This window comes from Mercenaria mercenaria, chromosome 15, assembly GCF_021730395.1.
Source record: "Mercenaria mercenaria strain notata chromosome 15, MADL_Memer_1, whole genome shotgun sequence".
NCBI lineage: Eukaryota > Metazoa > Mollusca > Bivalvia > Venerida > Veneridae > Mercenaria > Mercenaria mercenaria.
Window position 1 is genome coordinate 37,047,168 of NC_069375.1, and position 16,988 is coordinate 37,064,155.

General features: G+C 34.8%; 1 protein-coding gene across 2 annotated transcripts; it reads right to left on the minus strand.

The window, feature by feature from the left end:
- Positions 1-46: 46 nt before the first annotated feature.
- LOC123551194 (monocarboxylate transporter 9-like) lies at positions 47-12,348 on the minus strand. 2 transcript variants are annotated; one of them, XM_045339942.2, is made up of 9 exons: positions 11,412-12,348; positions 9,796-9,912; positions 9,445-9,588; positions 8,739-8,902; positions 6,900-7,000; positions 5,529-6,190; positions 4,916-5,151; positions 1,773-1,881; positions 47-1,152 (listed from the first exon to the last, which is right to left on the minus strand). In XM_045339942.2, exons 1-9 carry the CDS (start codon positions 11,686-11,688, stop codon positions 1,004-1,006), a joined length of 1,959 nt encoding a protein of 652 aa, XP_045195877.2. In that variant the 5' UTR covers positions 11,689-12,348; the 3' UTR covers positions 47-1,003. The 2 variants fall into 2 exon arrangements, with proteins under 2 accessions (XP_045195877.2, XP_053380996.1); XM_053525021.1 differs by having other exon boundaries at positions 9,796-9,910; positions 11,359-12,348.
- Between the last annotated feature and the right edge of the window lie 4,640 nt (positions 12,349-16,988).

Sequence of the window (16,988 nt, forward strand, 5' to 3'; positions counted from 1 at the left end):
GGTCATGTTGTTTTCTCTTATACTTCAACAATGTAAACTAGACACGAATTATTGAAAGGTTTATTATACACAATTACTTTCATGTATTCACAGATACTTATATTTAGCAATTGTTAGCAGATTAATAACACAAGTAATAGAATGTTCAATTCCTTTTTTTCCCGTTTCTTTACAACTGATATTCTTTCGCATTTAAGTGAAGTTACGGCAATTGATAATATCACTGTTTGAAAGGTACAGTAGTTTATCAGTTTATGGTTATATTTAAATAAACCACTGACAAAATGAGTTCAAAAGTGAAATCATATGTAGAATACCATTTTCATACGAAATATTCCTGGTCAGTCGAAATTTTAGGTCATATATGAAGTTAAAAATTCATAGAAAACAATGCTTTTAGCACCATTTCACAGTATGGGCAACTTTTTTATAAGGCTATCCCGAAATAAACGTTTATGACCTTTTCTTAAGCCCTTAATGATACTTACCCGCTTTCGCCTGGCTTTTCACTTTTTTTTTACTGCGTACATCGAGTTAATTTTCGCACTTAATAGTTTCTTTGGATGCAAAGTATGATATTTAAGGAGAACTGACCTGTTTTTCGGGAAAACTACCGATATCATTTCTCTCTCTTACTTAAGAGCGGTCAGAAATCCCTGGACGATATAGACCACCGTGGATTGTTATCTTTAAAAGACAGGGTAACAAATGATGCGAAGTCACAATATAAGTCAGTGAAATTTGCCACATAGAATATATAAGGAACTGCGTTTGAAAATCTTACATCTACACTTCCTTTCTTATTCCTTAACTCTAATAAAACATTTCAGAAAATAATTTCAATAATAATAATGAAGCGTTACTAAGTCGGCGTCAGCAGTGTGCAAAAATTGGAATGATTATAAATACTTTGTTTTTAATATTTTTTATTAAAGCACATATTAAAACGTGATAATGTTTTTCTCTAGAAGGATCAATGGCGAATATGTCAATTTTATCTTTTTCAGTCGCTGTCTAAAATGTCCTTTGCTTTTCTGTCTCTGCAGTGTTTTGCTAGGTTACCAGCTGCCATCACTAGTCCGCCAAGCAGTATTGCCCCGGCCCCGAAATAGAAGGCCCCGTCATAACTTCCATACCTGTCTATTAATTGCCCTGTAATATATCAAAGACTCTATGTATTGAATGGCGAAAACATGAAATTTATTTCTTTTTATACAAATGTATAAATGAGCCGTGCCATGGGAAAAACAACATAGTGGGTTTGCGACCAGCATGGATCCAGACCAGCCTGCGCATCCGCGCAGTCTGGTCAGGCTCCATGCTGTTCGCTTTTAAAGCCTATTGGAATTGGAGAAACTGTTAGCGAACAGCATGGATCCTGACCAGACTGCGCGGATGCGCAGGCTGGTCTGGATCCATGCTGGTCGCAAAGCCACTATGTTGGTTTTCCCATGGCACGGCTCAAATAGATTCTATGTACAAAATGTCACAGATACTACTTCAAAGAAAACAATTGGTACTTAGAAGTCAATAGTAAATTCTTTAATCGTAAATTATTTTCAGTATTATAGAGCAAAATACCATGCATTTCTGACTCTTGGAAATAATACAATAAACATTTTCTTTTGAAAGATTATTGTGTTATAAGTGTATGTGATGGCTAGATGCTCAACTGTAGTCTCTGAACAATAACATATCGTTTCCCCTACATTTTGTTGCCGAAGGTCAGTTATGAAAATTAAAGCGCGCATGCGCTTAATAGCAATGCTTACCTGAGACTGTTGGCCCTAAGAATATAGCAATGCACTGTACTGCCATGGTTACCGCCATTGAACTGGCTAATTTATCCACACCAAGTAAGTCCATCATTACCACAGCTCCCTGTCAATTATCAACTTTCAAGTAGCTATATTAATACAGGTCAAAAGCTAATTCTTTCTGAGCTATCTTATTTCAGGTGTCATATCTAAATGATCTTTCCATCTCTTTGACACGCCAATGGACTTTTGTTTTATGACAATTTTCTATTTTTTACAGAAGTAAAGATTTGTACCTGCCATTTCTTTGATACTTCAACGAACTTTTGGTTTATCACAATTGCTAATAACTTAATAAATGAAATCCATTTATTATGTTTTTGCAATATGTGGCATAAGGGTTAGATCCCCACCTTTGATGATGCATATCAACTGTTAATATCTGTCTTTTCTTGGTAAAATTAGTCACCTATCACATATTATGTATGATGCTGTAACAGAACCATTTATTGTTAATTGTGTTTTCAAATTCGTCATTTAGATATTAAATGACAGATTTCAATCAAAGATACGTGTTGGGTTTTGATTTGATTTACTACATCATCAAACAGAGCTCATAAAGTGGGTGTAAGATATGTACCTTGGTTATATGGAGCTAATGCTACGGAGCTTGCATAAATACAGATTTATTGAAAAATAAATATATTTATGCAAGTACGGGACGGTACGGGTTTTAATATTATTCAATTGCGGAGCACGAAAAGCTTACGCGCAAATTATCAAGAAGTTCAAACCCTGCCTCCCATCCCTGGTATGCTCAGTATACCTATAGTTGTAGATAGTTCAACATGTGCCAGTCATTTTTTGTTGTCTTGATAGATATGTCATTACAGTTTCATTGTAAAAATGATGTTCAACATAAGGTAGTCATTGTTATAATAGATATTTCTCATAGCATGACATTCAACATACATTTATAAATGCTGTATTGATACTTCACATGTAAATATAAATATATTGATATCATTACTTTTAACTATAAGGCTGACATTCAGCGTGCTATTATTATTATGCTAGTTATTGTGCCATTACTTTTTGACTATAGGACTGACATTCAACATAATATTATACTGATCATTGTTAATTAATGGATATGTATTTCAGTATTTTCCTAGATGTAAGACTATCATTCTTTGCTTATTGGCATAAAGGTTAGATCCCCATCTTTGATGATGCATATCAACTGTTAATATTTGTCTTTTCTTGATAAAATTAGTCACCTATCACATAATATTATGTATGATGCTGTAACAGAACCATTTATTGTTAATTGTGTTTTCAAATTCGTCATTTAGATATTAAATGACAGATTTCAATCAAAGATACGTGTTGGGTTTTGATTTGATTTACTACATCATCAAACAGAGCTCATAAAGTGGGTGTAAGATATGTACCTTGGTTATATGGAGCTAATGCTACGGAGCTTGCATAAAATCTATTATACACAGATGTATATGGATTGTTCGTGCTATCTATTCGATACTTCAGTACACTTTGTTTTATTTTAAAATATTGTTAGATTTGTCCTGTCATCTCTAATCTATGATACCTCAATGGACTTTTGGTCTATTACAACAAATGTTAAATTATAAACAGAAGTCGTGAATATTTTCTGGTCCGTTTGGAATACGGAGTCCATTCAATATTGGTGAGACAGAATCACGCTTAAGCCTCTGCCAGAGATCGTTAGTGTTGCACACTCCTTTACTTTTTACGTAGTCTGCTGTTAGTTTGATTGACTAGATTATATGAAAACGATCTTATTATTGATTCTCTGGACTTACACACCCAGATACTATGGAGATGTAGTTTATAAAATTCGGAAAATTAAACATACCCCTTATTTTAATCAAATATTTGTAAAATTGGTTAAAAAGTTTATCAAAAGAGGATAAGATGCGAAAATCGTGAAGCACAGTGCATGTTTAGTGATTGACCCCTCTACAGTTAATTGATACGCTTTCCTATTTAATGGTGCGATGACTAATAAAGTGTAGGACTCCATGATGCTTTTCTCCTAAATCCTACAAACAACGCGCGGAGGGAGTTGATCTTTGTCTTACAGTTTTCTTAGTCGTGCCCTTAAAAGTTAGGCTCTTGTTGCTCTGACTTCAGACAAGTTGTTGAGTACATTGTTGTAATTATACCTTAAATTTACCTTAATTTTATGTTTTGCTTTATTTATCTGTTATTTTTGTACTAATGTTAGAGCCTTTCTCAGCGGGGATTCTATTTACATGTACATTGTGTTGTTTAACTTGTTGAAAATAGGGTAAGTGCGAGGTTGGCATGCCCTAAACGCGTTTAAACCCCCAGTTTCCTTTATATATGTTACTGACCGTTCCAAGGCGGTGTCCCTATTTTCAGCTGGTTGTTTTGTCTGTCTTGTATTGTCTGTTGCGCATGTTTTCTTGTTTGTTGTAAGCGTTTTTACTCCGCATCACTCCCCCTATTGCCCTCTCCTTTCCCTTGCATTTACGCTACTTTTTGCATCCCCTCCCCCTTTACTTTTAGTAAGTTTTCTTGGCTCCCCCTTGCTTTAGCAGCCGAATCCTACGACGGTACTTGACTGTTTATTCCTACTTATGTGGGTGCGTTTGTATGCTTGTGAGTCTATTACGGTGCCCTACTGTTTTCTTATGTGTTGCTTGTTCGTGTTTTATGTTATTCAGTTGATCGTAGTTGTGTGTTTATCTTTGGTACATGAGTGTCTGCGCTAGTGTGGTTTACGTTGTAGTGCGACTGTTTTTAAAGAACATGGCATTCCCTTGTAAATTCGTCCTTGTTCCCCCTTCAGGTTCCTTTCCCCTACGCACCCCCCTTCACCCCGACTCCATTTTGCCCCTTACCATTTCCTTCCCCTCCATCTATATTTAGCATAAATTAATATGTACTTGTTGGATGTTTGAAGCGACCCGTCTGAAATATTTTTCCATTACAGCTTCTCTTTGTTGTGGGCCTACTAAGAAAATGCGTGGCACTGGGGCTGTGTTTTTGGTGCTCTGTGCTTCCGAGAAATCTACCCTTACCTATTATCTTTTAATTGATATGAGATTCATAATAGATCCGTAGAAACGTGAAAAAGTATTGTTCTATACCTGAGCATTTTTTACACCCTGAATAGCGCCATCTACCGCACTAACAGCCAGGAACTCGCTATAGTTTGTCATCAAGGGATATAATGCAGCTACAATTCCTTGCAAAAAAGTGACACCATTGTAGATGAGAGGTCGGATGGATCGGAAAACTTTGAGATCTAGCACAATGCCCGAGAGAACACGGAAAACAGTGTCACAACCAGCAGATATAGACAGAAGTGTAGCGGCTTGAATTTCTAAAAACAATCCATAAAAACAAAGGGTAACGTACTGTCCCGATATTTTCGTTGAGATGTATATTGTCATAACTAATACTTATATAGAATAGGCAGGACTTTAGCGTGTAAGCGAAATAAAGAAAAGTAAACAGAACACAAGTTTTGTGTAAATGACGTTACAATTATGCCTGATTCTTTGTTAGAAAAAAATAATCTAGAAAAAAAACATGACCTATGACACATGAACTGAGAGAAAAGCAATACAAGCTTTTCTGTCTCGCATAGTGCAAACTTTAAATCCGCTTGCGTTTTCAACCGGTTACAATTAATTAAAACCTTCGCATGTGTACAGTTTTTTTTACAGAACTTCCGCAATGAAAAAATAAAATAGATACCTGATACTCCTTTTGACTTTGCTAAAGCAGGCAAAAATAAACCACTGCTCGGAAGAGTAAAACAAAAAGTTGCAAAAACGAAACACTGAAAACGTGTGTCTTTTAATACAGACCACGATATCAGCTTCGTTTTCTTCTTCTTCTCAAGGTCTTTCATTGTCCTTCGTTTGAAGCAACACCATTTACATATGTTATTGCGTGCTATATCAGAATCCTCAATACCCGTATCTTCATCATTGTTTGTATGTAGAAGTTTGTCTTTATTTTCACCGTGTTCTTGTTCGTCTCTACATAGAGAACCATCATGGATATCAACTGTACCGTTTTTAGATTTAGTATGTGTTTTTGATAGAATGGACATTTCAACTCCATTTCCATTAGTTTCCTTAGAGTCCGCCGATGTATTTTGCATTTCACCCAGGAAAATATTCTGTGAATTCACACTTTGACTATGGTCCGTAATTTGTCTCCCTGAAAAGCCGGGCGGAGATTTTGGTTTATTCAAAGATGACGTTGAAGAATAATTTGCTCCATTCGATTTCACATGCAGGCGATTTATGGAAATTGTGGAAGAACCGAGAACTGTCCCCGATTCTATTTGTTCCAAACTTTTAAATACCAATGAATTAACGTCTGAACTGCTGTCGGTCTTTTTGAAATTTCTGTAAACATATTTACATTATCTGATTTACACGTGCTAAAATGTCTCACCGCACCACCATTCTGATATAAAAGCATGCTTCGCATGATAATTCTATGAAGATATAGACGACGTTAACTTGTTCCAGTGTAAATATTGAAAACCTTCCGCTCATAAACACCAGATACAATATATTCACAAGTGGCATAGTCACGTGTGCAAATGTAAGATGTGGTGTTCATGAGTAAAAAACAAATTTTATTTCATCATGTTCATGTTTTGACTAAAATCAACCATTGTATAGTTTCTTAACACTGAAAAATATCTGATATTTTTTCACTGTGACAATATCAAATATATTTTACTGTAATATTTCAACAATTCACAGAAAATAAATGTAATAAACTAGAAATTTGGCAGTACATTTTTTTAAAAGGGATGATATGTTATCAAAATGATAAGTTTACATATAATATTATTCCGTTTAGAAGTTAGAAGCCGATAAAATCATTTAAACTCACTGTAAGAATAAAGAAAATGTTGTGGCGGATATTTCAAATTTGATTCATTTACAAATACCAAATACAACTCTCAAGATTGATTCAAGAGTGCTTATTCAAGCTTATGTCAAAGTCTTGCTAAAATAAATCAAATAAATACAAATTCTTAAATATGAGAAAGATCGAATCTGAAAAAAAGACAAAAAAAGTAGAAGATCCAAAACATAAAACCTGTTTGGAGATGTGAGTTTTCTGTGTAATTCTATAGGTCGGAACAGTGCAGACGACACGAGGATGTTCAATGCAAATCCGCTTAGTATTAGAAATGTTCCCTGATTCAAAAGAAACACAAAAGAAAAATTAATAAATCATTTTCTTTTTCCATAAAATCTACTATATTTAAATTAAATACACATAAACAGTCACTTCTTTACCCAGCTACCCGACGAAGAATGCTACTAATAAATTGGTGGCTGGCGCAATATATCATACTTGGTTCTGATTAAATTTGATGTGCCTAATCCCTTTTTAACTTTGCCATATCAATTACTATATTGTCTTTTAAATATCATGTTTCACTGTTTTTAGCTCACCTGTCACAAAGTGACAAGGTGAGCTTTTGTGATCGCGCGGCGTCCGTCGTCCGTCCGTCCGTGCGTGCATAAACGTTTGCTTGTGACCACGCTAGAGGTCACATTTTTCATGGGATCTTTATGAAAGTTGGTCAGAATGTTCATCTTGATGATATCTAGATCGAGTTCGAAACTGGGTCACATGCGGTCAAAAACTAGGTCAGTAGGTCTAAAAATAGAAAAACCTTGTGACCTCTCTAGAGGCCATATTTTTCATGAGATCTTCATGAAAATTGGTCAGAATGTTCACTTTGATGATATCTAGGTCAAGTTTGAAACTGAGTTACATGGGGTCAAAAACTAGATCAGTAGGTCTTAAAATAGAAAAACCTTGTGACCTCTCTAGAGGCCATACTTCTCAATAGATCTTCATGAAAATTAATCAGAATATTTATCTTAATAATACCTAAGTCAAGTTCAAAACTGGGTTACGTGGGATTAAAAACTAGGTCAGTAGGTCAAAAAATAGAAAAACCTTGTGACCTCTCTAAAGGCCATATTTCTCAATGGATCTTCATGAAAATTGGTCAGAATGTTTACCTTGATGATATCTAGGTCAGGTTTGAAACTGGGTTATGTGTGGTCAAAAACTAGATCAGTAGATCTGAAAATAGAAAAACCTTGTGACCTCTCTAGAGGCCATATTTTTCATGGAATCTTTATGAAAATTAGTCAGAATGTTCATCTTGATGATATCTAGGTTAAGTTCGAAACTGGGTCACGTGCGATCAATAACTAGGTCAGTAGATCTAAAAATAGTAAAACCTTGTGACCTCTCTAGAGGCCATATTTTTCAAGAGATCTTCATGAAAATTGATCAGAATGTTCATCTTGATGATATCTAGGTCAGGTTCGAAACTGGGTCACGTGCGATCAAAATCTAGGTCAGTAGGTCTAAATATAGAAAAACCTTGTGACCTCTCTAGAGGCCATATTTCTCAATGGATCTTCATGAAAACTGGTGAGAGTGTTCAGCTTGATGATATCTAGATCAAGTTCGAAACTTGGTCATGTGCGGTCAAAAACTAGGTCAGTAGGTCGAAAAATAGAAAAACCTTGTGACTTCTCTAGAGGCCATATTTTTCACGAGATCTTCTTGAAAATTGGTGAGAATGTTCACCTTGATGATATCTAGGTCAAGTTCAAAAGTGGGTCACGTGCCTTCAAAAAGTAGGTCATTAGGTCAAATAATAGAAAAACCTTGTGACCTCTAGAGGTAATATTTTTCAATGGATCTTCATGAAAATTGGTCAGAATTTTTATCTTGATGATATCTAGGTCACATGTGCTCAAAAACTAGGTCACTATGTCAAATAATAGAAATAACGACGTCATACTCAATTCAACACTGGGTCATGTGGGAATAGGTGAGCGATTCAGGACCATCAAGGTCCTCTTGTTTGAGAGAAGGAACTTCTATTAAGTTTAACGCACAAACCTGAAAGCCATAGTGTTGAAAGAGCAGCTCCACCATTGGTGTGATCGCGAACCCTCCGATACTAAATCCAGCCGAGGCCAGGCCAAATGCTAAACTTCTTCTCTTGTTAAAATAGTAACCTAATAAAATAGGCACTGGTGAAAGCGTAAAGGCACGACCTAAGCCTAAAATTATTAACAATAATAGCTTTGCCAGAATCTTCGCAACACTATTAAATCAACTATTGTTATTAGTAACCCTCCAAAACTAGTCAGTCTTTCAATTTTTCTTTTTGCTCTTGTCAAAGTTGTACACTAACTTAGATTCTCCTGTTACCGGAAATTGATTCAAAAGACTCGTTTCTTTTCTCAACATAATCTATTTTACTGTACACCGTGGTCTTTTGGCTTAGGCATCCGTTTCAGGAACGGAAGGTCAAATTTAAGATTCGAGCCCCGTAGAATACGTTACGATGTGACCGGTTGGTCATCCATAAGGTAATGAAAGAATTGTTACAGATTGCCTACCTTAGCAATAAAGTAAATGATTCGGACGGTAGATATGTACAAGGCAATGGAGTCTCGAAAGTAAAATAATGCTGGTCCTGTCAAAATGGTTGACATTTTATTGATACCTTTGCATATCATATACTTGTCATTTCGACAGCAAGTGTTCGACGACTTCAGTTTCAGAAGCATAAAGAACGAAATAATTCAAAATAACTTGCCTGCTACAACTCCATAGCTGAAATACAAAAATTGCAGGTTTGGGCCAAACCCAGTAAGAATAAGACCCAAAAATAATATAACTGTCCCAAATAATGTCAGCAGTCGGCAACGAAACCGCCCACTTAATATACTCACTGCTGGACCTAAAATAGATAAACAATAATTGAATATTGAACTTCATACAACAAGTCATAAACGTTTCAGCAATTGTTTTTTTTTTAATAAATCCAGTTTTGAGATAAGCAAGTTATGTTTACTTCAGACTAAAAGCTACAACAATTTTAAACAAGAAAAATATAGATCGATGTCGAACAATATAGCATCAGGAAAATTAATAATGTTTTTATTACCTGCAGAGAGTCTCATAAAACCAGTCAGAGACGTAACGAGGGCAGTGGAGGTTGCGGTCCCATTAAATCTTTCCTTAAACTTAATGTAGAATAACCCATGTGATCTGCCAAGACCTCCTAAATATGAAAATCATCGGACATCGAATTATATAGCACAAGAAGATATTGAATAACAGACACACTTAGTAAAATAGAAACAGTTACTAAAGACAGTAAAAGTATTCTGCCAACCCCATAACCTACCCAACAATTAATAATGAATTGAAAAAACAGTTGAAGTCTATTTATGAGTACTTTTTTTTTTATTGAATTTAAGAATATTTCAAATACCTCCATTCAGTTATAATAAGAGCGATAAATTGTGAACGTGATATGTTTTGTTCACCCAAAGATATTGACTAGATGTGTAGTTGAAGTACATAACAGCTTTTCTGTTTTGCTCATATTAATTATCTTGAGTTGATAATATGGTATTTGCAAAAAGGTCAGTGGTTTAACCTTGACTGTATAAATACAAATTGAAATTTACAGTTCTTACTGTGCCTGGAATGACATACTATCATTTATAGTGGAATAAAACAAGAGTTGTTTGGAGAACAGTATTTGAAAAGGTTTTGCACAGTGAATGTAGACAGGAAGGTTCAGGGTTGTTTTAAGTATTATTAAAACTAAGAATATATTTAGTTTATCTTCAACATTTTCCTACTATGTAATACGTTTTTGTGTAAGTATGAATGTGGTATGGGACTGTGGCACGTCAGCGTTAGTGTAATGCTGAACGATACATGCTTGCATGACAAAATAGAAATTTAGCTACAGGGTGGATATATGATGTATTTGTGTAATTTGAAAATATTCTATAAGAAACAATTTAAGAGAACACTAGCAAACAGGGAAATAAGGCTCGAGGTAGAACGAATAGTGGTGTATAAGGGCATGCTTTATATGGGGGAATTGCTACTGGGAAAAACACATGAAATTCAAGGAAATACGACTATGTTAAACAAAACTTTCAGAAGCGGATGGTGTGTATTTGGGGTGACCGTAGACGTGATGTTTAAGCGGGACACTATATAAGAATTAGTATAGAATAAAATAAGAAAGAGATGAAGAAGAATGACTAAATGGCTATATAAGAGTTATAGAGGAGAGTTATCTTCAGTGACGTTGACGTTTTGTGTACTTAAGTCAAAAGAAGACTTCAGATTCAATTTTTGGACCTGTTACACGAGAAGATCTACTAAGTCATCGATAATGATTAAAATATTACAGTCAAATCGAGAACGTTGATATAAAATTAACCCTGAGGTCTTAATTACATTTTCGAACACAGCTACATTGAAGACTTGGACACCTGGTCCTTAACCAAACCAAATCTGCCCCCATACTAAGGCCACTCAAAATAAGAGTATTGATGATAAAAGGAGCAGTAGTAAGGAAGATACAACGAAACTGATAACTGTACTTGAGACCTTTTACCTAAACCAAACATCGACGTCGAAGGGGGCGCTGACTAAAGAGCAATTACGATATCCTGTCTAATTCTGCCTTACTACAATACTTTCCTACGACTGTACGAAGAAGGAGAGCCCCAATAACGATAAACCATCCCCAACCTCCATCAGGTGCCCTCTGTTCATCTACAGTGATAGTATTGGCAGCATCGTCTTCAAGCTGATCGGCATCAGTTTCACTTTCATTTGACTGCTCGAGTGTTTCTTTCGTAGGAAATTTTCTTCTGAAAGTTATGTCCTCTTTTGCACCATCTTCCACTAGAGATTTTGTTTCGGCGTCATGCGTTCTTATAAAATCTGTGTCTATTTCGTTCGCGTGAACACACTCTTTTGCTTTATTAGAACTATCTTCAGAAGTAGTAGAAATAACTGGCGCCATATCTAACACTTTGTTTTGTTTAAAGTTTATTTATCGTAACTTGACAAAGCTTTTAACGTAATTCCACTGTATCTAGATAGATGTAAATTTAACTATTACATCAGGCATGTCATGTGTTATTTACTTATAATTACTGCTGATTAAACACGTGTAAAGATAAAACCAGTTGACCATTATTACACAATTTTTAAATTTGTAAAAATAGAAACATTTAACTACTCCGGTCACATACTATGATATGTGATTTTATCTTCATAGTACAGATAATGTTGTGACATTGTCCTACAAATAACCTTTAAATTTTCCATTTTCTATATATCTAAACGGAAACTAAATCCACAATGAGTCATAATTAAGAACAATCACATTAACTGAAAGTACAAACAGGTTAATTACGCATGGATATATTCAGCGTTCAGTTTACAAAAATGCATTGCCTATGCATTTACTACAGCACATGAAATTCAGTGTAGTGCATTTTATGTCACAGTATAGTGTAAGTAATGTATTGTTTCCATGTTGCATGAGATACTTTCTCAAAAACTGCGAACAATAATCATATAATGTTCTTGGTAAAATTAGAAGCTGGACATATGAATGAACCAACAAGTTTATTTTTAACTTTTAAAACACATATTTTAAATTCATGTTATCATTTCTTAGTGTATTGAACATAGCGCAACAGCTTTATTTAAAGTGTAAATATTCGATATTGATTCAATCTGACCCAGGATAGGTGATATTCACAGCAAAAATCCAACATGTTTCAAGGTTCATCCTATAGATCTCTTGATGTATATACTGCAACATGCTGCAAAATAACATTAATAACACATAGCTTTTTTTAATTTCCTATGTGATATGCCCAAATCGCCCTGGGTCCTACACAGCACAGAACAAAACCTAGTACGTAAGTTTTGGTTCAAATGATGACAAATTTGCTTTTATACAGGTGCACATTTTTTGGCAGGTGCAAATTTTGCTGATTATCGCTTATTATACATTTGTGCTAGCTCAGAGATGTTTGTACGAATCCCGTATTGAAACCTAACCAGAAATCGTGCCGAATTTCCTCAAATGAAATACAATGGACTCACCTTTTACTTCAAAACGTTTCTTATCCTTTTTTCTTTTGATCTGACATAATCCATGCAGCAAATTCTGAACACAAATTATACACACACGTTTCAAATGGGTACCGCTGTCTGCAATATTTTGGCCGCCATTGCATGTTGTGACTAATCAGGGTACTCTTCATTTTGAAAATAAACAGGTCGTATAAATCGTTATTTATTGATCTATTCTGTGAATTCAAACCTTCTAAGGTATTTTTTTCATGAACTTTGTGTGAAAATGGTTATATTTATAATTCAATAAAATTAAAAAATATACAAAACATTGATCTTGATTTTCACAAATAGCCACTGTGTTATTAACTTTGCATGACGTCATCAGTTTCTCACGAGAGTCGGTGCAAGATGTTGTGGTTCGACACTGGTTAGGAAACCAAATGGGGTATCGCTTGAGATGAGTGTATATTATGGAGTATTTCCTCCCATGGGATTTTATTGCTTTTTATTCTATCCAGCGGCCATTTCCACCCGTTTTAAGTATTGTGCATCTGACATGTCTGTTTTGATTAATTGTTACTGTTTATAGTTTACCATATTTTATGGCGTTGAGTTAAATTAGAACTGCTGCAACCTTAGTTGATAAATTATCCCGAGCTTTGAGTCTACCTATTTTTGTCATGAACAATTTTTTTTTAAAGAAAACTTGAAAATTAGGCTAAACAAAAATATGATATAGTTGAACCAAAAGAAGTATAACCTCAACTAGATTATACATAACAAAATGAGTTGAGTTGTCTCGCCTTGTGAAATATATGCATTATGAACACTGTCCTAGATAATAAATCATTGATCATACGTTGTTTTTTTTTCAACCAAAACAGAGGCTCGAGTACCGCCTGCCCAACAAACCTATGTGCGGTCAACAATTCCCGGCAAGGGTATCGGTTATAAGTTTGGTCATTCCTAAAGGCATGATTACAATAACCGAAACAATACACATTGAAATACTTCTGAAATTAAAACATAGACTAGATACTAGCATTGGACTATTGCATCTGCAAAAAATGACACAAAATTGAAGCGTGTTCTTAATTTAAGGTAATAATACAGGATACAGTAAGGAAAATGTTTGGAAAAGAAAAGGAACTCCTAGCAATATGTTATAAAATATACCATTTTTTTCCCAAAAAGGTATACATTTTATTTATCCTGTGCTAAGCTATACATGTATTAGGGATTGTACTATTCTAAACCTAACACACAGCCATTTATGCATACAAATACCAATATTTATGTTTCCATAGGTACTATGAAAAAATTGTTTATACTCAAATAAAACTTGATACAATCAGTCATATATGGCACACTATTCTGTATAATGGAAAGAAGCGGCAATGCCAGGCAATACTGTAACATAAATAAATTTCTATTTTAGAGGTTTTACAAAAATGACTTAATATCTAGACTTATCTACAATATAAACAGCTTCATCGGCTTAAACGCCAGACGTCTGGTTGGCAAAGACTAGAGAATGCGAGGCCGCGATCATATTGAATAGGACAAGTATTTGCACGATGGGGAAAATATTTCATGATGGACCTGTCAGTTCTTTACTTATGGGTGAAACAAGTCTCATAAGCGTAAATACGACTAGCTTCTACTGATTATAAAACATACCGTACGATTTGTTGTGAATCAACTTTTGTTGTACTTTTAGTAGTTCAACCGCCACCCTTGTTTAAGAGCAACATTTAAAAAACACGTTTTTTTTTTCATCCTCAAGTAATAAGTAAGTAGACTCACCCAGTTAAATCAATCTAGACGCATAATGATAATCTACATAGAGCGTTTACTTCATCCGATTTACATTCGGAACATTTTCACGCGTTTCGGGCTTTTTCGTATGTTTAACATGGGATTTTTGAACCGTCCAAAGATGTTGGAAATGTTTGTCTCATTGTTTATTTTTTTTTAAATAAAAATGTTACTGCTTTCATTGCCTACCACTTTTTTCCACCCTTGCCTGAAAAAACAGTAATGAGTTTGTACACTGTTCAGACAATTGTGCTCTGTTGAAATTAAGCCAAACACAAGTTTACCTGCATAAACAGAAAGCATGATATGTCACCATGCGCGGATCCAGATGAGGGGTGGGGACCGGGGGTCCGGACCCCCTCTGGAAAATCTTTAAAAAAGGAAAGAAGACAAGAAGGAAAGAAAATGTTTTTCGAAAAAGGCAACATTAGGACTGCATGTAAAGTATATGCGGCTGCTGCTACATACGACCCCGACATAATTCATATTATTTATCTAAAAGAAACTAAGAATTTTACCTTCAAGAAAGCTTGATTTTATCATTTTCGCAAATTTAACAGGTTAGTCCATAAAACTGTCCCAGAATGCAAAAAATGAAGTGCCAAATTGCAAAATTTCCAGGGCGGGTGGGGGGTGGGGGCAGGGGATCGGACCCCCTCTGAGAAAATTGGCTGTGTCCGTGCATGGTCACTATACCTGTCCAGTACTGGACATTATGGTAAACGCTTCATTTCTGCACAAATGACGATTTCGCAACTTCTGTCCGGTTTGTACAAATTTCTGGCCGCGATAAACCATTTGACTTGTCCAATTAATTACCCAAATACCACCTTCAGATGAAGGAGAATAGGCCCAAAGAATGTTTAGGTGTAATATATATATATGTCTCCGAAGCAATTATGTTTAGTTTATAATTATGTATTTTTTTCTCAGGTTGACTATACTCACTGTATAGCGTTATAATTAAGTAAAAGCCATCTGTGACAAATAAAAATAATTGTCCTAATAAAGTCCATACGTTATGGCACTGTCAGTTAACATTCTTAGAATATCATATTCTGAGAACAAACAACCGGCTTGTAAAATGTCAAATATGAGATATTAATTTTACAACAGAAAGCGGATGTCATGACGTTGTTTTTGGATCATATATACCAGTATAGTTAATGTGTTTTAGTTCACGGTATACGTAAATTGTAACGTAAAAAGCAAGATAAAAGTATTCTTCACAAATATCCCCTTATTTGCTTCGAAACGTACACTATTGTTTCAGTGAAGATTTTGTAAAGGTATATTTGCCTTGATGCTAAAAGAGAAAATACTTCAATGGTAGTGGACAGTGCTTTTAACTCATAGTACACACATATCATAGTAAAGTGCGTCCTTTGAAAAGCTTCGCGTTGGACAAGGTAACACTATTTCGGCCGTATACATGCTTTCAAGATAAACTCGATATCCATTTATGAGCTTGGTAAATATAGGCCTCTGATTAGCTCAGTAATAATACTCATAATATCAACAAAAACATCAAAGTTAATGACATTTGAATCATGATATCTCAGATCCAAACAAATTTTGTCACGCAGATGCTGGCCATTCTTTATGAGCCTCATAGAAAGAAGGTAAATTATACTAGTATAATTTAATGTGGGTAGTCAGCGAAAGGTCCACCTTAGCTTCTCTGCACCCAGTGTAGGACGAAACTGTTAAATACAAATTTAAGTAATAATTAACGCAGAATTGATATCACTATTTTATTTAACCTCCAAACACTGGGCCACTAACACCTTGTATAAAGTGGATTCCATCCTTCAGACATTCTGCAGCTAACATATCTTATACTGCGGTACAAATACCTCGAGAGCAATCAGTTAGATACTGATTTTATCGAAGAAACGAACTTCAATTGATCATCAGAATGACCATTTATGTGAAGTATATACTTTGTAAGAAGCACAGGTGGATCTTTCCAAATGTCGAATAAGAATGATTAAGGGCATAAGTTAAGACAATAGTGGTTTAAAAAATGTTAATTCAAAGTGTAAATTTGTAGTTTTACTAAAACAAAGGAAAATATTAATGCTGCCGCGATTGTTCTAAAAAAAAACTGGTCGTAGTAGAATTTACCGAAATGGTCCCGTTTACCCGCCATACTTTTACATACTGTTTGGTTGACAGTAAATATTCAGGTATAAATAATATTCTTGTTCTTCAATTCTATCTCTTGTCATTTTTTTCACGTATTAGTCATGCGAAAAGATTCATGCTATATAAATTATACATGTATATATAAATAACGTTGACCTGGTCCATTAGTAATGAGTACGTGTATTGTGTAATCTACGAAGAGTTGTTTATGTGTTTCTAAGGTGACTAAGGTAAAGTCACAAAGTGCTTATTCCACAGCAACAT

Coding starts and splice junctions, on each gene's coding strand:
- LOC123551194 (XM_053525021.1), bottom strand. CDS start 11,688: ATGGCGCCAGTTATTTCTACTACTTCTGAAGATAGTTCTAATAAAGCA. Junction 6,191..6,899: donor AAACTCACATCTCCAAACAG/GTTTTATGTTTT, acceptor ATATGTTTACAG/AAATTTCAAAAAGACCGACA. Junction 5,152..5,528: donor AAAGTCAAAAGGAGTATCAG/GTATCTATTTTA, acceptor GATTGTTTTTAG/AAATTCAAGCCGCTACACTT.